The following is a 25,861-nucleotide window of genomic DNA, read 5'->3' as shown; positions in this document are numbered from 1 at the left end:
ATGGACATAGGAGGAATTAAGGAGCACATTGGGACCTTTGTGACTGGGGTAGTAGAGAGGCCTGTCCCCGCTTCCCCCAGCAGCCTGCTGGACCCAGAACTGTGCATGGAGACTCTCCCCAACTCTGGGGGTAGGTAGTGCCTTCCCTCCTGCCTACCATGTGGCCTGGGAGAAAAATTGCTTAGAGGAGTCAGCTAGAGACTCCAGCTGGTAGGAACAGGAGCAGCGAACCAGGGACCTTTTTCACCTTCAACATAACTGGCCTGTGCTGATTCGCGATTTGCGCCAACCTTCCCCTCTCTCACTCCACATCTCCCCCTCTTATCCCCTGCCCTGTTCCCCTCCTCTTTTTTCCATTTAGTTGATCCCACTTCTAAGTAAATGCACTTCCCCCCCTCAAAAAAGTGGGCATTTGCTATTATCACATTGTTCACTCTGCTTTTGTGTCTCCCCTTCCCCCAATTCTGCCTTGTCTATGAGACAGAAGCTCTTTGGGGGCAGGGACTGTCTTTTTGTTCTGTTTTGTACAGTAGCTAGCACAATGGGTGCTATGACTGGGGTCCCTAGGCACATGGTAATACTTGGAACTCAGAACGTTTTTAAGGTCATTGTAAATGTTGGAATGAATTAATGCAAACATATTTTGATACAATTTGTTTTATTTCATATACTTTCAAAAATGGCTAAAGCCAGTATCCCTTAGGCTGTATCGTTATGTCATTCTCATCTTTTTCTGAGCCCTAGTATTTAGAGGTAAATACTGCTCTCTGGCCTGATGCTGACATAAAAAGATTAAGGGCCCAGGTTTTTAAAAACGAGTGCCTTTGCGTCTGACAAAGCGGGTATTCACCCATGAAAGCTTATGCTCCAATACTTCTGTTAGTCTGTACGGTGCCACAGGACTCTTTGTCGCTTTTTACAGATCCAGACTAACACGGCTACCCCTCTGATACTTGCCTAAAGTTAGGTTGCTAAGTCTAAATTTAGGCACATAAATAAGTGGCTTGTTTTTTGAGGTGTTTAGTACCCAGTCACTTCAAAATGCTAGACTTTTGGCTGGGTTTACGTAAAATAAAAACCAGGAACTATTTTCCATATTATTTTTATTTTTTTGGTTAAGATCCCTGTCTTCTGAAGTCTTTGCTTGTTTTCTATTAGTATCATTCATTCTTCCCAAGAAATTAAATCAATCCATAACAGTGACATTTGTCATAATGTGTAGTTTAACTATATATTTTTCTGATAGCAAATGGCTGTGCACTTTTTGCCAGATTTATTTTCTGTAGGCATTTCATTCTTTCTTTTTGTTACAAATCAAGTTAAAGAATGTGTATCCTGGGCTAGAGGTCTGTGACAATCTTATAATATAGTGACACAAAAAAAGCAGACTCTCCAAAATAAGTAAATAGCCAGATATAACAATCAAATGAACATTCCAGTGAAACCACAGTCACAAAGAAGAACCCAGATCATGCACCATAACCCATGCAAAGGCATTGGGATATACCTTGCAATGTACACTGAAAGATTTGGTCTACTTTGAACTAAATGGGGAGAGACTTTCAAAGCTGAGATGCACTTTTTCATGAACAATGCCCTGCCAACAGAGAGACCCTCACCCCCATTGTTTCTTTTATACTGAAGGGATTGCAACTCTAGTGCCTCTGCTGACCACACCGGTAGCAGTATGGTACGGAGAGAGAAATGTTCACTCAAATGAGTAGTTCCCAAGCCAATTAAGGCTCTATAATTGAAAACCAGCTCCTCAAACTCCACCTGGAAATCAGTGTATAGCTAGTGCAGATTCTATAGCACCGGTATCTACTACCTAGATACATATACCCTTACTAAACTGCTGCCATGTGGTCCAGCAGCTTCAATCCTAGGGTAGATTTTTCTTTATTAAGGTGTAGTACTATGTAGAGCACATTGCAATAGTTTAATCTGAAAAGGAGTAAAAAGTAATGGATTATCATTGCTATCTGCATCTAACAGAAATGATTGCAAGTCCTGGCCAGAAAAAGATGGGACGAAAGCCTTCAACATTGCTACTACAATATTCCAAATAAATGAACACTTGAACCCCCCCAAACCAACATGGATTTTTTTTTTAATTCTGATAAGTGCTCCTTTCCACTTCTCTCTAAACAATTCATCCACATGACTCTTGTCCCTTTTCATCCTTTGCCACTATTAATCCTCCAGTAGATCCCAGCTACCTTTCCACTGGTTAACCTTCAAATGGCCCAGAGCAAATAGGCCTTCTCTATCCACAGCTCCCTCTTTCTTCACATCCAATCTACTTGTGATCCCATTGTGAGGTTCTGGCAGCCTCTCTGCTATGTGTTGGCTACTGATAAATTCAGAGCCTGCACGCTTTTAAGAAAGCAGAGAACTCTCCAAAGCACGTTGTCTCAGAGTGTGCAAAATGTATAATGCTTGGAGCCAATAATGGATTACTAGATCCTCTGGCCCTAGTAAAGAGAACTTGAAAGAGAAGGAGAGGGGTCTGTTGGAGGGTTGTGGGTTAACATTGGTGGAACCAATGAGATGCTACTGAGTGGAGCCAGGGGGCTATTGGAAGACACTGAAAGGGTGCTGGTGAGTGGAGGGTTTTAAAAAGTTCAGCTAGGCATGCAAACCTTCTGACACTTACTCATAGCTAATCATTACTTCTGATTCTGGACTGGCCTGTTGTTCCTTTAAAGTGCAGCTTGAGTTTCTTATGCTTAGCATAAGCTACACATCATTACCCTGTAGTACTGTACTTCTTCACCAGTGCAACTTTGTCTTCCATTATGTAACTTAATAACGTGTAGCTGTGTTGGCCACCATTCAGTGGATGACAGGTGGCTGATAAAGTATTCAGTGGAATTTTCCATCTGTCATTCCATTTTCTTTTTCTATCCAGGGCTTTCAGGGCATATATTTTCTCCTTAGCAGCGCACTTCGAACTACGAAAAGAATGTCTTTCTTGTGCCTCAACTTGCATGATGCTGCACTAATCTGACAGGTTTTAGTGATTTTTTTTTCATTATAAGGTACATGTAATGATTTATTTATACTGTATTACTGGATTCTGGGTGTACACCCTGCAGCAGTAACAGATGTGTCACCTTCTAGTGCTCTGCCAACTAGTGTTCATCTGCTAAAAAGGCTAATTAAAAATTAAAGTATATTTAGGATGCTTTTAAGGCATCAGAAACACCATCACTTTGTTGTTATTAATGTACCTCATAGACTTACATTTTTCATGGCATACATTATAAAAGCTTGGTAATATAGTTAACTGACATATTAATTAGTGATAAATAGATAGCTGCCTGCTTCAAGTTATTGCAAATGAGGGGGAAATTGTTAGATAATCTTCTTTGGAAGCACTGAGTATTTGGGAGACAGTATGGTTCAGCACATAAGGCACTCAGCTGGACCTTAGGAGATCTCAGTTCTATTTCTGGTGTGGCTGCTGGCCTATTGGGTGACATTTCTTCACTTTTCACTTCCTCAATTTCCCCATCTGTAAAGTGGGGATAATGATACACTCCTTTTGTAAGGCACCGAGATCCATGCATGAACAGCACTATAGAAGAGCTATGTGGTGGTCGTGGTGTTGCCAGTTCCTGGCATCTTTCTCTTGTTAACTAGTGTATCTCCTACTATTGTTTTATATTCTCATTAGGTGCTTGCTTGTATTGTGCAATGTGAGATTTAGGTTGTACCATGTCCTTAGAGAAATCAGAGAAGCAGAGCAATCAAAGATGGGGGGTTGGTTAGCTCCAACATAAAGACACCCATCCCAGCACAGTGACCCAAAAGAAGAACTTGAACTAAAATCAGATCCAGAGTTCTGGGGTCTTTTGATCCAAGGTTTTTGATTAGGCTTATTTTTATTTCTAAACTATTGACTGTCTAGTTCATTTTGCCCACCTCTTTGAGATCTGTCCATGTCTTAATGATGACTTAATTTCATCTAGTCAATCTCTTATTATTCAATAACTCTGGGCAATATTTTATTTTTATACTTTTTTTTAACTAGCTTTATCATTAAACATGAGCTTATACCACATATTCAAGTGTGACCCAATTGAAACAGAAGGTGTATAAGGACTTTCAGGAAGTACAAAATGAGTAAGTGAATGAATCCTAATTTTCAGGGAGAACTCTCTTAATTCTTAGTCCTTCCCTTAAGCCATTAGGCAGCATCTCCGAGCAGGAGAATATTTTCTGATTCTTCCCTTAAAGGAATTTAAAGGGGCATCATTATTGAAATTATCATATTGATGTGGTATTTCATAAATAAGTTTAGCCTCTCTAATTTAAGGTTACAGTATGTTCAAATAGAACCCCAGCCTACTAAATTCCTATGCTGCACACAGGGGAGACTACAATACTTCTTTTGAATCATGTCCTGTGGCTTGGATGCAAGTATACCGTATATCCTGCACTAATTACATATGGGCTGTTGGTATGCACAGTTTGTTTGTATCAGTGGTTTTTAACTTTTTTTTAATTGTGGACCCCTAAATAATTTCAAATGGAGGTGCAGACCCCTTTGGAAGCCCTAGACATAGTCTGGGAATCCCAGGGGTCTGCAGACCACACGTTGAAAACCACAGCTTTATATGGTACCCATTGTGAGATTGGAGTCATTTCACTGATCCTTGAATGGGAAAAAAACTTTACGCTTTTTTTAATAGGTACATGGAATGTACATATGAGGACCAAACCTATAGGTCTCACAAAGGGAAAATTTCCATGGACTTTGCTAGTTTTGTCTGCATAAGGGCTATGTGGATGGGGTCTCTATGAACTATCTGTTTACATTCTGAACTTATTCTCTGCACTAAAACTCAATATCAGAAGGATCCACTGTATGTATATATTCATTTTTATAAAAGCAAAAGTAGATACCCATTTTGTCTTGCCATAATTTAATTTCACGGTAAAGTATACAAACTGCTATTCTCAATATAAAAAAAAATGTGTACCAGAAGATAAATCCTTACACAGCAACAACAAACCCTTTCCAACCCTCACTCTCCTCCCTTTCCCATAATCTCCTCATCCTCCAAATATCTGAGAGAGACACTGCAATTCGTAGCATACTTTAGTGAAATCTGGACTTTGGACTAAGATGACCAGATGTCCCAATTTTATAGGGACAGTCCCGATATTTGGGGCTTTTTCTTATATAGGCTCCCATTACCTCCCACCCCCATCCTGATTTTTCACACTTGCTGTCTGGTCACCCTATTTTGGACACAAAGCCTACACAAGATCAGGAATCAAATTCCCAAGATTAGAACCCACAGGGAGAACAGCAGGGCAGCCTCTATACTACAGAGATTCCAGCTCAGGTGCCTACGCTGGTCTCAAAATATGGTCTAGGGAAAGAGGCTGTCTATCAGGTAACCAACTGCCAAGATTTAGAGTCTGTTGATCAACTTTTAGTAGGTAAAAACATATAGTTTAGAAGTTAAGAAATTTCAAAGTAACGTGTACAAAACTCTGCCTTCTCTCTTCCAGAATAACTAATTGTTAGTACTCTAGTATTCATTAGAATTTATAGGTCTCTTCCTTATGTTTGGTTAATAAGCTTTCTCCTTGAGTTCCATAATAATTGCACTGAATATTTTCTTACAAAAAATGATGATGAATTATGCATGCTGTCTCCCCCCACAGAACAAGTTGAAACCAGTTGATAGGAAAGGCATCTGATCAATTTTTATATCCCACCACAGTGATTATTGGTATGACCGTAGCCCACTTCCCTCCCTCCCAACTGCTTTTTGCAGGGAAGTGGGAGAAAATGCCAGGATAATTTTGAATGTTGGGTCCTGTAATTATTATTTTCTCTACTTTCCAGATGGAAATCGGTGTAATTTTCAAAATTTTTACCCAGAGAGATTGTGATTTGCCTAAATCCAGAGGCTGGTGTAGAGCCTGGAACAGAACCCAGTGCAATATTTAAAGCATAGACCATCTACCTTATATGATTACTAATGACATCCTCCTCAGATGTAAGAGGAGCATATACTTCTTAGACAGAAGATACACTGGTGATAGGAAAGTTAATGCCACCTCACAAACTAATCTATAATTCCACAAGCTGGCACTAGCATCAGATGTGAACCATGTTTTAAAATGAAATAACTCCTTGAAGGAATGCAGTAGTTGTTCCCTCAGCACATGAGGGTTTAAATTTGCTTGCTCAGCGATGTCTGGCTTTGGGGTTGGGACCTGAGCAGGAAGGTTGGCAGCGTATCAGAAGTAATGCTCACAGTGTGGGAGGTTCTCACCTTAGAGGGTGGGACCAGGCAGAAGGCCTGGCAGCAACAGACATTCTTACCATTCCTGAGGTGACCGTATGAAATTAATGTTAACATTACTGAAATAGCATGTCGGCAGGTGCGCTGCCAGCTTTTCCGCCGCCCTGAAATGCCGCCTGTGGTTTACATGATTATTCGAGCAACTTACTAAGCACACTGACATAGATGAAGGAAACCCCCCTGCTCGCTCTTTATTGTTCTTTTGTGTATTTGTTTTTACCTCTGCTTAGGCTTTCTCTAGTGCTCTGTCACAATATTCCTGGTGTAGAACTGTCAGTAGCACTGTAAGTTCAATGGGGATTGATCCTGTCTTAGAACAGCAGGGATGGAGAAGGCTGACTCTTCACCGCTTTAAGCTCTTTAGTGTAGCCATAGCCTTAGTCTCCGTCTTCTAGTCTAATCCTTGTTAAATGGGTCAAAACAATTGTAAACAACTCTCTTTCTACAGATCATGATTGGATAGATGATCACATTTTGTATAGCTCTAAGAGGTCACTGACTAACAAGTCAAAGCACTCTGAATGGATAGATTTAAGCAGCTAACCTAAAATTGTCAGCTCATTTTGTGGGAGGCACTTTAGAAGAGTTGGAGTCAGACCGTTTAATTTGCCTTTCATAGTCTGTCATGATTATTTCTTACAACAAAATATCCAGTGCAACAAATTAGTGTGTGCTGCTTTGGTCAGGCTGCATTCCAATTCCTGCCATGCCACTGCTGGCTGCCTTAAGCACTTCTTCCAGCACAATAATTATTGCCGAGTTTCTAGACTTCATCAAACCAGCAAGGTGATCACCCCCCTGGAACAGCTGGGGATATGAGGTATGGAAAAGTAAAAAGAAATTGCTGCAACTCTGTGCTATCATGCCAGCAAATGCCACTTGAATGATGGCAGCTATTGGCAGGGGAGGGTTCTGTTGGAGGAGAGCTTGCAGCAGTACTAGATTATAGCTTTTGCTGCTTCCAAGTGGAATTGCAATGGGCACCGAAGCAAATAAACCAAATTGGAGGGCAAGAAAAGTGGAGATTAGCAGGCAGATGCAATAGGGAAACTGTGAATTGTGACATTACAATGTTTACTTCATCGTATATGCTTGATTCTTTTATGAAGCAACAAACGTACACAATCAACAATGTGGCATAAACTAAGGAGCTATATTAGACAGCCCCTTATTTTGTCCATAGCACTTTTCAGCAAACAGGTGTCATTCTTGTTCTTATATGACAAATTACTACTTAGTAATATTTTATTATATGAAGTGTAGCAGCAAAACCAAATGTATAAATACATCTTGCCGTAGTTGGCTTTTTAAAAAGATTTAACCTTCAAAATAGGTTATCTGGAGTCGGTCACTGTGCTTGAGTGAATGTGTGTGTAAACAATGATGGGTTGATCCAGAGTTGGATGCTTAGCACTAGTGGGTGTTGTGTGTGCTCACCAACCATCAGAATCAGGCCATAAGTTAGTGGAACATTGGGCCTGATTCTCCTCTCATTTATCTTGATGTAAATCAGAGTAACATCACTGACACTAATGGAGTAACATGAGCGTAAGGGCTCGTACACAGTAGCACTTACTTCAGTATAACGTAAGTCTCTCAGGGATGTGAAAAAGCCAGCCCTCCTGAGTGACATAAGTTACACCGACCTAAGCGCCGTTGTGGATGGCGCAATGTCAGCGGGAGAAGCTCTCCGGCTGATATAACTACCACCACTCGGAGGTGGAGTAATTATGCCGATGGGAGAGCAGGAGAATTGAGTGTGTGCAGGATCTTGTTTTGTTTAGGGTGTCTCTTTTTGTAATGTATCTGTTTATATTAGAGAAGGCAGATTGAAGAAGTTCACCTTGCACTACAGCTGTACTACAGACTGTCATAAACCTCATCACCTTCTGGTTGGTCAGAATATTTTTATCAAAATTGCATTTTGGCAAAATAGACTGTTGCTTTGAAGCAAAAATGTTTTTCTGAAACACATCAGTTTCCTCAAAACTTTCTCTCTCTAACCCAAAAACCTTCAGAGAGACAGTGGCCAGGAGAGTCAGACTCACGCTGTAGCGGAGTACTGGTTTGGGATGTGGGAAACTCAGCTTTAAGTCCCTGCCCTGCCTGATTTGGAGTGATCTGGGATGAAAAAAATCTCATCTGAATGAGGCAGAGAAGGGACTTAAACCTGGGTCTCCCTCATCCCAGGCCAGTACCATAATTACCAGTTTATGGAGTGTGTGATATTTGCAAAATCATTCAAAAGGTTTTGCGGGGTTTTCCGGTGCAGAATGAAAACAAATTTTGAAATCACAGAAGTTGCTGAAAAACAGAATTGTCATCATCTGATCAGCTCTAGACCACAGTTCCTGTAGGAGTTCATTCCACACTGACTGGCCTCTGAGGAAGCTCTGAACCCTGCACATATGAGTTTTATCTTTATGGTCCAAATTTCCATTGTGCCAGAGGAGCAGAGTTGTTGACTATGGCATTCATCCTGGCTCTTTAAGTGATCTTTTTAATATTCTGGGCTCAGCCCATTGAATGCCTTGAAGATAAAGCCTGAGATCTTGTGCTTGACTCATTGGTCTGTGGGGAGCCAGTGAAGAAAGCAAAGGATAGGTCTGTTTGCTGTAGCCCATGTTGCTGAGATGTGCTGCAGTGTTCTGTACTACTTGGAGTTCCCTAAGGGCTGATGGCTTCATGTCCAGGTAGTAGGCAAAGTTTAGCAGTTGCAAACTTTTCAGGAGATAACCAATATCCCATCTCTTTCTTCTACACTGGCAAAGTGATCAGCAAAGTTGAAAGATCTGTTTATAGATAATGCCAACGCTTGAAATCTAGTAAATACTTCACACTGTGTAATGATAATGAATATTCTAGCAGGAGTATATTAAAAAGAATTTTATAAGGTCAGATGAAGTCAGGCTTCTGCATATTCAAATTTGATGTGGAGTGAGTGACTATAAAGCAGTAAGCTCTCTGTGCTTATCAGTACCAGCATGGCTTAGCTATTTTTTTGACAATAGCTTTGAGTAAGCTTGGTATGGAAACACAGGTAAAACCACCTTTATGTGTAGAGACTGGCTATTTTCACCTGATATATTCCTTTGATACCATTCCGCATTGATTTTTACCTTCACTTCTCTCACTCCTGATGAGTTGTGAGCACTCTCTTCTAATGCATCTCAAAACTGATTGGCTGAGGATTCTTATAGAGCATTTGTTTCTAATCCTCTTCAAGCCACCTTTCCTTCCAAAAAGACTTAGTGGGTGAGGTGATTTTGTTGTTGTTGTTGTTGTTGTTTTCATTGTAGGTAGGTAATTTTGTGCAGAGAATAGGCCAAATTCTGCTTTCAACTACACCAGTGTAAATGTAGGATAATTCAATTATCTTCAGAGGAGTTAATCTGGATATACCTTGGGGTAAACGATAGGTTATAGATGTACTGTAGGTTTATATTGTGGAAATGAGAACATAATCTGGCCCTCTATGTGTAACTTGTGCACATCTTTGTGCATTAGAGAGTTTCTGTATTATTAAATATTGTAATAACATAGTAACAGTTTTGATATTCTTGATATGTGCTTGCACCTATCTGAATGCATAGTTCTGCCTGCATTCATACTTTTGCGCAATACCTTTTTTCCCTTCTGATTTAAAAAAAAAAATATTAGAGGCCAGTATCATCACTTCTTCCTTTCAGCTACTAGTTACAGTAACTCCTCGCTTAATGTTGTAGTTATGTTCCTGAAAAATGCAACTGTAATCGAAATGATGTTAAGCGAATCCAATTTCCCCATAAGAATTAATATAAATGGGGGGGGGTTAGGTTCCAGGGAAATGTTTTTCACCAGACAGAACACTATATATACACAGTATAAGTTTTAAACAAACAATTTAATACTGTACACAGCAATGATGATTGTGAAGCTTGGTTGAGGTGGTGAAGTCAGAGGGTAGAAGAGGGTGGGATATTTCCCAGGGAATGCCTTACTGCTAAATGATGAACTAGCACGCAACTGAGCCCTCAAGGGTTAACACATTGTTATTAATGTAGCCTCACACTTTACAAGGAAGCACAAATGGAGGGAGGGGAGACAGCATGGCAGACAGAGAGAGACAGAGACACACACCCTATGTGTGAGAGAGAGATGTGCATTGCCCCTTTAAGTATGCTGACCTCACTCTAAGTACATTACCTGTTTAAGTTGAGACAGCAGCTGCTGATAGCAGCTCCCTCCATCCTGAGCCCTGTTGTGTCCCCCCACTGCTCTATGGAGATGGGGTAAGCAGGGGGCAGGAGCAGGGGGGAGGAGGACACCCTGACATTAGCCTCCCGTCCCTCTGCACAGGAATCAGGAGGCTCCCAGGAGCAGCTCCAAGGCAGAGGGCAGGAGTAGCACATGGCAGTGGGGGGAGAAACAGCTGAACTGCTGGCAATTGATAGCCTGCTGGGTGGCTGCCGCACAGGGGACTTAGGGGAGCAGGGAGTTGATGGGAGGCGGCCGGTCCACCCTGGTTCCAAGCCCCACCTGCTAGTTCCAACGGGCTGCTCTTTCTGCAAGCAGTGGACAAAGCAGGTGGCTGCCAAAAAACGTTATAAGGGAGCATTGCGCAACTTTAAACGAGCATGTTCTCTAATCGATCAGCAATGTAACAAAGAAACAATGTTAACCAGGATGATTTTAAGTGAGGAGTTACTGTACATGGAAGTTGATGGGAGTTAGGTGCCTAACTCAGGTGCTTTTGAAAATCCCACTAAGTATTTATCTCCCTCTTAAAGTGCCCAAATACCTTTATAAATCTGGCCCCATGGTCCTTAAAAATGGAAATCATTAGCACAGACGGAAAGACTCTATTCTGCAGTCAATGTTTTGTTGTGTTGAAATGTGTGGTGAAAAATATTAATGTGTGCATCTAAGCAAATATTGTAGGTATTTTTGATGTATTCTGTCCTTTTTGTCTAATATGTTTTAACAAGATACTTTTTTTCCATTTGTCTGCCTTTAAATAATTCCTCAGCCCCCTAAAATAAACCCTCCTTTATCATGGTTGAGTGATTGAATCCTGCTCTGGGCAAAAAAGCAGGATATTTTTGTCTCATAACATGGTTTCATTTTTAAGGAATAAAATAAATTTCCTATCTTGAGATGACTTATCAGTTTGAGTCTGAGCCACTTATAGTATCTTTGCTGATTTCATCTATATCTTTTAGAACTTATAGAATACAAGCATGTCTTACTGAAATCATGCATAGCTTGCTATTGCATCTGTTTATGAACAGGAAATCAAATACTGTATAGTGACTAGTTCTCTTTAGAATAGAACTTCTAAGTTAATATTGTGTATAATAAGCCTGTAGCTTACAAGTTGTAGCAATGCAATAGTTAACTTGGGTAGAACATGATTTCCATAGAGTTGACTCTTCAAATTTTCTTGCAGAGATCCAAAATGGAGTGTTTGTGATACTTCTCTGAGTCTGTTTTCCTGTATGTCAGCCAGAAAAACATAGCTACTTTAACCCTTCAAATAAACCATCCCACAGAGAATATTGCTTCAAAATCCTTTTTCTAATCTAAATACCTCTATAGCATGTGCTTAAATCCATTCCATTTTAACCCAGTGGGACCTGTGCATTAAGTTACAATTTTAAGCATGCATTGAAGTGTTTTGCTGAATTGGGACTCTAAAACAGCAAAATTACTATGTTCAAGAATTTTTCCCCTTGTCACACATCATTGTTAATAAAATCAAATGTGTGTCAGTTGAGATTTCTTTCATTTAAAGTCACCCAGTGAAGGTGGGCAAACAATTTTTGTACAAAAATTAAATCAATGAGACACCCTCCGTCTATCTAAGTAGAGGACATATTGATATTTGCACTAGGTTTGATAATATCAAGTGTATCTAATTACTAGGGCTGTCAATGAATCGCAGTTAACTCACGAGATGTAACACAAAAAATTAATCGTGATTAAAAAAATTAATGGTGATTAATCACACTTATAACAATAGAATACCAATTGAAATTTCTTAAATATTTTGGATGTTTTTCTATATTTTTAACATTGATTTCAATTACACCAAAGAATATAAAGTGCACAGTGCTCACTTTATATTATTATTTTTATTACAAATATTTGCATTGTAAAAATGATAAATAAAATAAATAGTATTTTTCAGTTCACCTCATACAAGTACTGTAGTGCAATCTCATTATCATGAAAGTGTAATGTACAAATGCAGATTTTTTTTGTTACATAACTACACTCAAAAACAAAACTTTAGAGCCCACAAGTCTACTCAGTCCTACTTCTTATTCTGCCAATTGCTAAGACAAACAAGTTTGTTTACATTGACGGGAGATACTGCTGCCTGCTTCTAATTTACAATGTCACCTGAAAGTGAGAACAGGCGTTCGCATGGCACTTTTGTAGCCCACTTTGCAAGGTATTTATGTGCCAGATATGCTAAACATTCGTATGCCTCTTCATGCTTCGGCCACCATTCCAGAGGACATGATTCCATGCGGATGATGTTAAAAAAAAAAAAAGTCAATTAAATTTGTGACTGGACTCCTTGGGGGGAGAACTGTATGTCTCATGCTCTGTTTTACCTGCATTCTGCATATATTTCATATGGATGATGACCCAACACATGTTTGTTTTAAGAACACTTTCGCAGCAGATTTGACAAAATGCAAAGAAGGTGCTTACCCTGGCGAGCCGCGTGCTGAACATTGCCGACCCCTGAGCTAGAGTCTTAATTTTATGTCCCCAGGAATAATGATGACAGTTGCAATTTAGCTAACAATTCCATTCATTATATAAGTGAACCTTAAAAGAATCCAGTTCATTCTCCCTTTGCAGTCTCTCTTTTGCAGGGCAAAACTAGTGTTTAAAAGGTATTTTTTAATTATATTTGTTCAGAAGAGTTGGCAGCTAACACTCTGAACACACACATTAATTCTGTGGATTGATCTCAAGCCTTTTTCACTTGATGTGGGTTCATTTTTATGGGTATTGTTTCTGTTTTCTGACTGGGTGAGTATACAATCATTTTGTCTCAAAAACTCAGACCAACTAAAATTTTGGGTTCTGCAAATTCTAGTCTATATCCCTTTAAATTAGCTTCAGATGAATGTTTGTGCTATTAACAATTACTCCCTTGAATGTCAATGCAAAGTGAAATTCATTTAAAAATTTGACTGAACAGAGTAGGGGAGAAAAAAGCCCAGCTGTGTTCATAACTTCTGTTGCTTTTATACTGGTAATTATTATTATTTTTAATCTAGTCTCTTCCTTTCAGCAGCTCTTCTTTTTTCCCATACTATTTCAACTATATATATATGTATGGACTTGATTCTCTCTGTTACTTTAGTTCTTTCACTGGGGTAACTGCACTGAAGTCAATGGAGTTACACTGGAAAATCAGGCCCTATATCTGCATTTACAATCCAGAATTGTTTAAAACATATGCTTTTACTGTGCAAACCACAAAGGGAAGAAATTAAGGCCAACAGTCTCAAAATTGATGCCTGGTAACACAATGCTCTTGCAGCTCCTGTTACGAAGGTGTGTCTAACTTTAGGCACCTAACTTTGAAAATGTTTGCTCTAAGTTTACAACAATCAGTGTCTTTTCAACAAAGCAATAAACTTTGCATTTTAATTTATTTTTGTGTAAAGTTCTGTTCTGCACACTCATCTGGGGTGTCTAAAAAAGAGTGTGTGTAAAGTTTCATCCCATCAGGTAACCTTAATTGTTTGTCAAAAGCAAAAAATTTTTAAAGCTAACAGTAGATGAAAGCAGTCAGATTTTTATTTATTTATTTTATTTATTTAGCACATCAGCCACAACTTGGACAACTAAAATCCATCTTTAGGCACCTAAATAAAGGAGGGCTAATTTTCAGAGGTGGTGAGCACTGTCACTAGTCACACACCCATGTCGTGCTCAGCAGCTCTCCAAAATACTAAACTTTTATTTAGATCTCTAAATGTTAATTAAGGGTCCCAAGTTTAGGTACTCACATTGGAATGCTTTGGCCTTACTTTCTAAGGATGACTAACACGGTCTGCTGTTTGGTACTCAGGCAGTAGAACCATTATAGTAAATTATGTAAAGTCCCCTTTCCGGTGACTTTGGATAAGACCATCAGCTGAAGGCAAGTATCACTCTGTGTAGCTGAGTTGGGGTCATAAAAGTGCTCTTTTTTGACCTCCCCTGGTCCCTAGGGCTGATCTCATAGACTCATGGACTTCAAGGCCAGAAGGAACCATCATGATCATCTGTGACATTCCATCCCCCTGGTGATGCTTAGAGTACTCTAAAGACTCCTCTCAGTCTCATCTGTGTCAGCTGTTAGTGGCCCAAAAGGTGCATTACTCCAGTCCTTACCTGGATGAATCTGAAATACTAAGCTTAGATCCATTTAAGTAGATGGCTGGGGCATTTATGAAAAACTGACTGCAGGGTCTCAGATGGCTACATGTATAAAAACCTAGGTAGATGATAGCACTACCAGACAATGAAACAAATTTCTAATTGCTGGGCTGGCTGAGGGACTTTTGAGCTCTGCTCAAATTGTTTGATTTAATTTTTAATGATGTGTGATTTCAGGACTCCATCTTCATAACTGAATTCAACAACAAAAATTTCTTCATGGCATCCTGACACACACAACTATAATGGCACGAGTCTATCCGTCTCTGAACCTTGTCATCCATAGGCTTCCAGTTTAAAGAAAACAGTCCATATAATAACCTTAGAAAAATGACAGGATTAATAATGGAAAGAGAAATGAATGAAAATATATTAAGTGAAGATTTACTATAGAATATACTCTTACTCAGTTTATATAGCCTTGTAAGCAATTTTTGACAGAACTATTAGATCTGTCACAAAAAACCCCTTTGATATATGTTGATGCAATTTCTTTTTAGCCTTACAGTTACAGTGGGAATATTAAGTTCCCTACTTTTTTATAATTAACTACAGTACTGCTATTTTCTTCCATAATTGGTACACTTATCTGTGTGATTTCCTACTGTTTGAATGATTTGCCTCATCCACTCTATATTTTGTAACTGACTGACCCCCCATAGTTATTCAACTAGAAGTCTGCACAGTTTATTTTCTTTTTACAACTGCTTTGCCATTCTCATTTTACTGTTTTTTCAGCTGATGAAAATAAGAGCTCTCTGTTATGAATGAACATTTTCCCATTGTTAGACAGTTAATAATAATGCTTTAGGCAGGTATTTTGTTGATACTGTTACTGGATTTCACAAAGACCTGCACAGTGTCACAGATGGATCTCATTTATATAAATTAATAGTTAAAGTAATTTTATAATGATACATTTGGAGGTTTAGGGGGACTGGGATTTTGTGAAACTTGCAAGACAGCTTGGTCTTTTAGTCACATCATTGCAATTACAATTAGCACGTTACGCCTTGCTTCTTTGGGAATTCTTCTGACATGTAGTGTTGCTGTGGTGTATAATATTATGAACCAGGCTTGCAGAATCCTGGGTAACTTAAGAACAGTGATTGTCTAGCTTGGTCCATGACTCTCTTAAGCAAAATTCTAAGCAAAAATCAGGATGGGCTATCAATCTGATATACTGTATAGTGCTAACCTGTCTCCAGAGAGGAGGAATTACAGTGGTCATCATTAAATCTGGGATTTTAAAAGGAACATAAAACTCAGTGGGATTGGGATGCCAAACTCCCTTAGATTCCTTTAAAAATTCCAGGCTAAGAGGTCAGCATTTGTCAATAGACAACATATAGTTGCACTTTCCTGATATAAATTGGGGGAAAATGTGGTATCTGTTATCACTATGTGGCAGTGATTGGCAAATGCCATCCTTTTAATAGTGATGTATGTATTTGGTAACTTTTTAGCAAGGTCTGGCTGTATTTTGGGTCTTGAATGCCTTTGTGGACAGGGAAATACCTCCAATAAATTGTATCACCTAAAAAATTTCAGTGAACTAAAATTAATTATTCAGCTAGCATTTAATTTCAGACACAGATATTAACTTTTAAATTAAATAAAAGTGTTCCTGACAAAAACACCTAATTCAATTGATCCATTGTGTCTTATAAACTGAGTAACTATTCACCAACAGATTTTGGGGTAGGGGAGGAATTGCAACTTCATATAGGAGCAGCAGATTTAAATGAAAAAATCCCAGTTCAGTAAGGAATTCTCAGAATTCTCACTAGAATTCTTGTCTAGAAAAATAGGTTTGGTCAGGGAATTTTTTTCTCTGGAGGATGCATTTAATCTTATCAGTGTTTTTTGGATATGTAGTTTTGAACGTGCATCAGTGTACAGGCTGCATGTTAATTAAATGTAACTACACAAGTTAACACATTCTGCTGAATTCTGAAAGGTGTTCCTATTCAAACCAAACTGAAGCTTTGATTTTCTTACTCTGGTCTAGCTACTTCAAGTGTTCTTGTTTGGCAAGGGTCACCAACTGCCCTAACTTGTCTGGAGATTAACATGATGTAAATATTTCTAAAAAAGAAGCTATCTTGAGGATTGTGTAGCTATTCGTATTTGCTGTGTAACTGACAGCAGTGGTGACATTATTAAGGTTTGTTGGGGCTATTCCCTGCCTATGATGTGTTTTATATTTGATTTGCGTATAGGTAAAGTTTTTAAAGTTTGTATCTGTGTGTAATATAAAAATAAAAAACCCAAAACATCAAACTACTTTAAAAGAATGTCAGGTTTGCAAAGTCAAGCACTCAAAAGTTAGGAAATGCCAGAATAAAGGTTGAGTGCTTACCTTAGTTCAACGCCTTTCTGCATATACATTAGGATACAGTCGTCCATGACATGATCACATAAAAAAGGAGGGCAGAAGTGGGGGCGGGGAGGGGGTACGGAGGGAGGGAAAAGGTAAGCCAGGGTGTGTGTTTCTATAGCCCAGTCAAATAGAAGGCAGTAAGTATTTGGGAGTAGGGAGAACTACAGTGACAGAAGGGGTAGATTAGGGGGAATACAGAATGAATCGGTTCTGCTGTGAAGGAGAAAGAGGGATGGAAGGAGATTGCAGGATGAGGCTTATTGATGGGAGAAAAGATGTTGAGGAGAGATATTATAACTAGAGCTGTGCAAATAACTGATAGTTCAGTTTGCTGGAAGTTTGGTGGGAGGACAAATAGAAAAAAATAACTTTTTTTGAGTCAAATGATTATTTTGTTTAGATTTGGGGCATTTTTAACCTTCTATTAATAAAAGCAAAGGGAATGAAGAGCTAGATTCATAAAACAGAGGCAGTGGTGTCCTCCTTTATCCCATAGCCAAGTGGTTAGGGTGTTCACCTGGGATGTGGTTCAAATCCCTTCTTTAGGCTAACCCTTGGGCTATAGGTTATTCTGGGGTGGGTTTCCCTCAGTGTCTCCTGTTGAAGCTGTTCCACTTTGGCCCAATGACTATTCAAGTGTTTCAGAAAGAGAGAGACTCTATAGCCTGGTGGTTAGAGCACTCACATGAGAGGGACATTCCCAGGTTCTGATCCATGCTCCAATGAATATTTAATTATTTATACCAAATGGGAACAGCTTCAGCAGGAGAGATTGAGTCCCACCCTAGAGTATCTAGTAATCTGGTGGTTAGGTCAGTGACCTGGGAAGGGGGAGACCTGGGTTTCTGTTCCCACTCCAAAGCAGGGATTCAGACCTGGGATTCCCACATCAAGGGTGAATGCCTGAACCACCAGACAACTGGATATTAGGGGTGTGGTGTGGTGGATTGAGAGAACAGAGGGCTGGCAAACACAAACTCCTGAGTTCTTGTGAATGGTGCCTATCCCTTGTGAACCTATCTTGAAAAATCTAAATGTTTCATTGTGATAGTGTCTGCATGAACCACTTCCACATTTCAAGGGGAAAAAGAATCATTTATTTATGTTTTGACTAAAACAATTTGCCAAAATCAGCACAGCTGTGGAAATCAGTTGATCCAATATGCATTTTTTTAATTGAAAAAGTTTCAGCTGAAAATATTTCACTGAGCTCAGGTATTAAATCCACCACGGACTTTCAACACCACTGAAGAAGTACTTTACTAGCATTTACTAGTGTATATGACAAAATGATTTGTGCTGTTTCTGCCTCAAACACAACATCACTGTGAACAGGGTCTGGTATCGCAGCAGAATCACCCATATGAATATTTTAGCTAACTGCATATAACTCAGTAGACTGTCAGTGAGAAATGCTGCTTTCACTAAAATCAAAGGGTGAAACATCACAAACTCATTTCATTATACTGCTGAGTGTACTAGATTCAAACTCAGGACAATTTTCTTGTTTGGGGGAGGGAACATGTTTTCATATCTATTTTTTTTCTGACCTGTTCTAATCTATGCATTCTGATGCTTTTAAATCCTAGGTTTGTGTGCTGGAGAGGCAGATATTTGACTTCCTTGGTTATCAGTGGGCACCAATCCTGTCAAATTTTGTGCACATTATTATAGTCATACTTGGCTTATTTGGAACCATCCAGTATAGACCTCGCTACATAACAGGAGTGAGTATCATTTATGTTTTTATTTTCTGAGCATCATAAAAATGGGAGAGATGGATGTGCAAACTTTACCCTTTTGCTTAGGAATTAAATATACATCTCACCCTTGTTTAACCTGCATATGTATTTATTGTACAACTGTAACATTGTTATGGTTCACCTACCATAATTAAATAACACCATGGAACAGCATATAATCTCACAAAATATATGAAAAATATGAATATAGCATAAGACTTAATAAGTTAACATTTGTAAAGTACTTTGGAATCCCCAAAGAAGAGATGATATAGAAGCACAAACTATTATACACCCTGGATTTTACCTGTTGATCATTGAATTACTGTAATTTGTATTGACTGTTTCTTACTAACCCATGTTGTTTAGAGAGCCAAAAATATGCCTGCTTCTTACAAACAAGACAGTATTGTGGGTGTGTGAGGAGAGGAAGGTAAGGAAGTGACAAGACAAGATTATAAAAAGACAGTATGTGAATCTCAGGAGTTGACCTGATTTTTTTTTCCCTTCATCCATCCTCCCTATAACCTATCTGCATACACACAAACAAATTGGGCTTTGTTGTACTCTCAAACACATTACAATTTTAACTAGATTTTAGATTTACATTTTTAGCATTTTGTTTTTAAAAAAGAAAGATCTAAAAAGTTTAAATCTCAAAAACATTGCTCAGAGTGACTTTATCTAAAAATAAATCCATAATAAAAAAAATACTAATTCAACAGTACAGTGTAGATTTTTCACCGACACAAACGCAAATCAGGAAATCCCGGAGCTGCTGTTTCATCATCAACAGTAATTCAGCCTTCAGGCATATGCTTGTTTGTCTGATTTGTACTGGTCACTATGGGATGAACTGTGACTTTGCCATAAGCCTGTTTTGGAGTTAGTGTATTGTTGAGACGCTCCTGGATCAGCCCAAGAGTGAGATTGTAATTCCCCTTGCTGCTCCAGGGAGGGAAAGGAGTAAGTTGTGTTGAGTCTGTACCTGCCTCTGAAGAGCTGGCATCCCCTCTTACACTGTTACACAAGATGTGGGTAACTGGCCCATGAGATAAGGGGTCATGATGTTCTCCTTATGTCCTTGTAGTCCCTGAGCCATAGATTAGTCCTATGGTATTAATGTTAATTAATGAATATTAGTATGTGTAGGAGTGAAAATGTGCTTTCTGTATATATGCAGTAGTGTTGTAGCCATGTCGGTCCCAGGATATTAGAGGAACAAGGTGGGAGAGGTAATCCCTTTTTTATTGGACCAACTTCTGTTGGTGAGAGAGAGAGAAGCTTGGGTCTGAAGAAGAGCTTGAAAGCTTGTCTCTTTCACCAAGAGAAGTTGGTCCAATAAAATATGTTATCTCCCACACCTTGTATGTCTAGCCTGAGATCTATACGGCTTCAACAACACTGCAAACATCTTATATATATGGAAAGTGTGTGTGTAAATAATATGCGCATGCACATAATTAACAGTGTTGCCAACTCTCATGATTTTATCACAGGTTTCATATTTGGAATTTTTCATCAAGTCTCACCTTCTGCAATCCTGTGATTATGTGAGAATCACAGCTTTCTTTTTCTGCAAAAGAGTCAGTTTCTAGTCCTTATGGTTGTAGGGGAAAAAAAGCTTGAAAACAGGACCCGAGTGCACCTCAAAGGCTAAGAAACCATAAGGCAAATAGAAAGAACGTAACACTTATTTTTTAGATTCTTATGATTTACATTTTCAGTCAGCTCTGAAGAAAAGAAAACACCCACTTTCACACCTGGAAACATTAAAAGGGAAATGGGATTTTATCAAAATTTTGCTTTTAAAAAAAATATTACCTTTGGGCTCAAAACCACTCTAAGAAATTTAAGCACTTTTATTTTTTTTTTTTCTGAAAATGCCAGAACATAGGGGCTTATTCTTAAAAGGGCCACTTCAATAGGGAAAGGCAGAGTTTTCGGCTAGAACCATGACTATACCCGAAATCAGAATGAATTCAAATTCTAGTCATAAATAGACGTTAAACTCCTGGGCTGATGCCATTCCTGCCACTTTTTCCTGTTCATTGTCTCATACACCCTCTCTTAGAGCTGCCCCCGACTTTACTCTTTGTCTTAAAGGGCCTTGTGACCTGGCATCCATTGTCTAGAACTGAAGTATGTGTTCCCACACATACAGCAGGTGCCTGATGCTGCTGCACCCCTGCAGTTGGACAGGGGTGGGCAGCAAGTAGCCTGATCGTCCCGAAGGGCATCTAACAAAGGGAAACACTCCCTCTGTCACTGCAACAGCTGCATAGAGACCACTTTCCCCTTAGTGCTGTTACAAGGAATCACACTAGGAATTAGAAGTTGCCCCAGCTATCAGAAAGTTGCTAGGAGACCACAAACTCATGAGGCATCTATTACCCTCTGGTCAGCTTGTCAGCTGAATGTAGTGGTATAATGTGCGTTTCACTTCAGCTGCTGCTCTGTTTGGAGTGAGTGTGTCTGAGGATGGGAGTAGACTGATTCCTGCCCATCATGGTTTTCATGGGTCCATACCATGTATTCCATTGAAGCTAGGAGATGGAGGGAATTTCCATGTGAAAAATCAGAAGGTGGGTGCTCAGTTCCAGGAGAGCACAGTAAGGAGTAAGACAACAGTCTTCTGGGCCTGGTGACTGTATCAATGAAGTTTGCTTATTTCCAGGGGTGTGGATAGGGGTCTGTAAAACTCAGACTGCCAAGTGAATATGCAAGGGTTAGGACAGCCATCTTCTGTGAATGTAACCTGCATCATCCCTACTCCTCAGTCATATCAGTATCTGTAATATTTCTTGCTTCTACAACACTAATACATTTTAATTTTATATAACATTCTTCATAAAGAGTATTACACATTTTCTAGAGACAGTGAATCACAAGTTAAAGAGAACAGAAGGACTTTAAGGTGAGATTTAAAGAAACAAGTTAGTGTCTCAGAGGGATGTGGAAATGAGTTCCTCGCAGATGTGACACAACAAGTGAATGAGTGACCCTGAACTCTGGAGAATCACAAGAAGCAGAGAGAGAGGGGGATAGGAGGCCAAAACTGGCATACTGGGGAACAGGTGAATATACTGTCAGAGATCTTGGGAGATATTTTAATTGAAATGGGAGATGGTAGAGGCAGACAGAGAAGGTGGTTACGGTAATATTGCAGGAAAGAATAGTATGGTTGAAGTTTAGAGAGCAGATATTAGAGGTCTGTCAGCGTTCAGAAGTGACATGATGGAGATGTGAATGTGTTTTTAGCAGAGCCGTCAGTGGGGACAGGCAGTATAGATATCTGGGGCTTCACCTAACCAAGGGGCCTGGGAAAGAGCCGATCAATCTCTTCCTCATCCTGGTGTGAGCCACACACCGAGGCTCAATCTCTTCCACTCCACTTAGGATACTTCCTGCAGAGCAGATTCAGAATGCACTGATGTGTGCAGTCACATTTCCTGCTCTACAGCTGGTTTGAAATGTAAGAAGTAGGAGAAAGCTGCTGAACACATTGATGCTGTGTGGCTCCTGCTCTGCAGAAAAGTTCAGCATCGGTATTCATCCTTTTTCCTCCCCTTCCAGGAGTTCTGAATATGAGGGGCGGGGGATGTAAATATTTGCACTAGGTTCTATTCCTGTCTCCTGACAAAGAAGGTGAAAACATTTAGGAAGGCTCCCAGTCCGTAGGGATGATGGGGTGGTAAAATTGAACTCTGTGTTGCTCTTTTTGCCATGGGAAGAAGGTGCAAGGAAGGTTAAAATGGAGTGATGTGAAGCAATGAAGGAGAGTTTGGGGATGGGAAATGCGTAGAGGGGAATTTAAGGAGAGAGGCCACTGGGTGTCAGTCTCGCGTCATCTCGGGTGGCAGATGTCAGCTGCCACTTTGGAGCTTTTGTCCTGTTGGTGTTGTTGAACCCGATTCTTCTAGACTAGAGCTTGTTCCAAGGTATGTAAATCCTGGATGTGTGCCTGATAGAAAAGACCAAGATAAAGGAGAATTTTGGCAGCATTTTGGAGGTGATAACTGGCAGCCTTTCAGACAAGGGAGGGGGAGGATTTACAGGGGGAGGGCAGGGAAATGGATTAAAGTGGTGGTTCTCAAACTTTTTTTTCCGTGGACCACTTGAAAATTGCTGAAGGTCTCGGTGGACCACTTAATGATCTTTCCAAATATTGTTTGTACCGTTAGCTAACTATTGTAAAGCGCTTTGGATAAAAGCACGATATAAAAAAACTTAATAATAATTAATGTTTTTTTGTTCTTCAAATAAAAGCACACAACTCATATTTTAATATTGGTAGTCTTACCTTTCTAATGCGATGGATGTGCCCTCTTTCCCCTGCCACAGCAGCCCTCGAGCTGGGGCTGGGAAGGTGGGGGGTCTCCTCTGCTTCGGCAGCCACCGAGCTGGGGCTGGGAAGGAGCGGGGTCTCTCCCTCTCTCCCCCACCACAGCAGCCACAGAGCTGAGTCTGGGAAGGAGGGGCGGGGTCTCTCCTCCGCCACAGCAGTCACAGAGCTGAGGCTGGGAAGGAGGGAGGGGGTCTCTCCTTGGAAGCTGCAGCCCTGGAGCTGGGGAAAGTCACCTCTTTCTCTGCCCGCCGCAGCCCTGAACATTCCAAATTCCCCCCACCCCCTCTTCTCACCCCACCTAGCCCCTATTCCTCCCAAGGCCACCACCTCACTTTGCATGTGAATCTTCTCCAGGGCCCAGGCACCTAATGAGGTGAGCCACGCCTGTGCGGCTCCACTCATTAGGTGGATGGCCCTTCATTCTCTTGTGTGCAGCCGCCCAGGGGCGCACCTTATAAGGAACTTTCCGCGGACCACCAGGACCACAGTTTGAGAATCTCTGGATTAAAAGTTTGAATAAGATTCTTGATCTTGGGAGTCAAGAAAAGATCTGATATAATCAGATAACCGGGGGGGAGGGATAGCTCAGTGGTTTGAGCATTGGCCTGCTAAACCCAGGGTTGCGAGTTCAATCCTTGAGGGGGCCACTTGGGGATCTGGGGCAAAATCAGTACTTGGCCCTGCTAGTGAAGGCAGGGGGCTGGACTTGATGACCTTTCAAGGTCCCTTCCAGTTCTAGGAGATGGGAGATCTCCATTAATAATTATTATAAGAGACACAAGACAAGAAGACCTTTTTAACCAGAAGAGGGATTTCGGTTTTTTAAGCCTGCAGTAGTAGGGAACTATAATATGACTAAGCAGATTTTTAAAATTACATTTTAGCAAATTTTAAAATTAATAATAGATATAGATTGTATGTGATACAAACATACAAAGAGGATAAGAAACAATGTAATGTTGCCATAGTTTAATGTATTCTATTATGTCCCTCTATTAGGGATAACAATAAGAAAAAATAATAATAGTAAACATTAATGAAGACTCATATAGACTCTGAAAGTACTAAAGAACATAAAATGCTGGAGAGAAAGAGCAAAGATCTCAATTTACCACAACACAAATTTGCAGTCAGTTAAAGGAGGACGAATCTTATATAGTTTAATACTTGGCCGCATTAAGTCTTGGAGAAAAGGACAGATTATCATTGGTACATTACTTAACATGTAATTGCTGATATATATTAAAAGAGCGAGAGAGAGGCAATTACCTTATGTCTGAGCTTCTTGCAGCATCATCAGTCTGCCGGACCATTAGGCCCCAGAGAGTATAGCTGAGCTAATCCATGCCTCCTTTAAAGCAAAGAATTGCCAATTGCCTCAAGCCTTGCAGGTAGACCAACTCAATGCCATATAGTGAATTTATCCAGGAATCTGCCAAGATTTCAGGAAATATTTCAATAATATGTTGAGCTACACGTGGCAACTTAGTACCCAATGTACTCTTAAAAATGTTCATGGTGATGCATAAAAATGTGCAGAAACTCATCTATAACATGCATCTATCAGGATATTGTTAAATAGGTCAGCTACAAATCAGCAGTCCCACAGAAATGCTTAAACATAAGCCAGTAAAAAATAGGAATAATAGTGAATCTCAAGAGTTCTGGATCACCCTGTTCTCTGCTACCATTTTCACTTTGAAATTTAGGTTCTGGGTATTCAGTGAGTTAGGAGTCATCAGTATTGGTTTTGGTAAAATAATTTCAGTGATTTTTTTTTTGTTTGTTTTTACTTCCAAATATCTTATAACAGAAGATAACACAATGGCTTGCCAGTGCTTTTCCCAAGAAAAGCTATTTACTCACAGTATGAGAAAGGCTTCATATTTTCAGCATTTTCTAGTAACATTTTTTTGTGAGGTTAAGTCTTGCCTTATTAACCCCGTTCAATTTGCTTTCCAGAGATTTGTTTTCTTTAAAATAAGGCAGTACATGTCTTCAAACCCTGCACAGGAATTATCCAAGAAAGATATTTCTGCTCTTACATTCTGTATACCTTTGGGGAAGGATACTCCTTTATGATCAGTGTAACTAAGAGAAGGCTGAAAGGGAATGAAGTCCCTTACATGTTCTGACCAGTCTGTGAAGCTTGATATTCTTGAGGTTCAGGAACCTCGTATCCTAGCCAGAGGCGCACTCACTTAAGTGGTGGCTCCTTGAGAAGTTCTTGTCTAGATTACGATCCTTTAAGGCAAAACTTTCAGCAGTTCATATTACTATTTATGGTATGCTGCAGCACCAAATCATAACCTGAGTTAAGGGCATTACAGCCTCAGAGAATCAGCTGGTTCATATATTGCAAGTACAGGTAAACAAATTGTATGTATAAAGAAGCTTTTGCTCACACAGTTTACCAGTTTGAAAGCACAAATGCTAATTTGTGTTCGCAAATAATAGGCTTTTGCACACACAATTCGAACCCCCTGTTGCTGTTGGTAACACAGTTATGGAAGTGTGGGACCTGAACATTTTTTAAACATATTGCCTAAGAACAGATAATTATTTTCTTGAACTTCTCATTATTTGAAATTATTTCCCATAAATATTTTTGACTGTTTGCTTTGTAGAG

General features: G+C 39.7%; 1 protein-coding gene across 2 annotated transcripts in view; it reads left to right on the top strand.

Annotated features, from left to right (window-relative positions):
* NKAIN2 (sodium/potassium transporting ATPase interacting 2) overlaps positions 1-25,861 on the top strand; it is a 750,023-nt gene that overhangs the window by 314,999 nt on the left and 409,163 nt on the right. For both annotated transcript variants that reach the window (XM_034765752.1, XM_034765750.1), the window contains exon 2: positions 18,732-18,869. In XM_034765752.1, the coding sequence (XP_034621643.1) occupies positions 18,732-18,869 (138 nt within the window). The remainder of the gene's footprint in view (positions 1-18,731; positions 18,870-25,861) is intronic.

The sequence above is a fragment of the Trachemys scripta genome, chromosome 3, assembly GCF_013100865.1.
Source record: "Trachemys scripta elegans isolate TJP31775 chromosome 3, CAS_Tse_1.0, whole genome shotgun sequence".
NCBI classification, from domain to species: domain Eukaryota; kingdom Metazoa; phylum Chordata; order Testudines; family Emydidae; genus Trachemys; species Trachemys scripta.
This window is presented reverse-complemented; position numbering and strand designations above follow the sequence as displayed.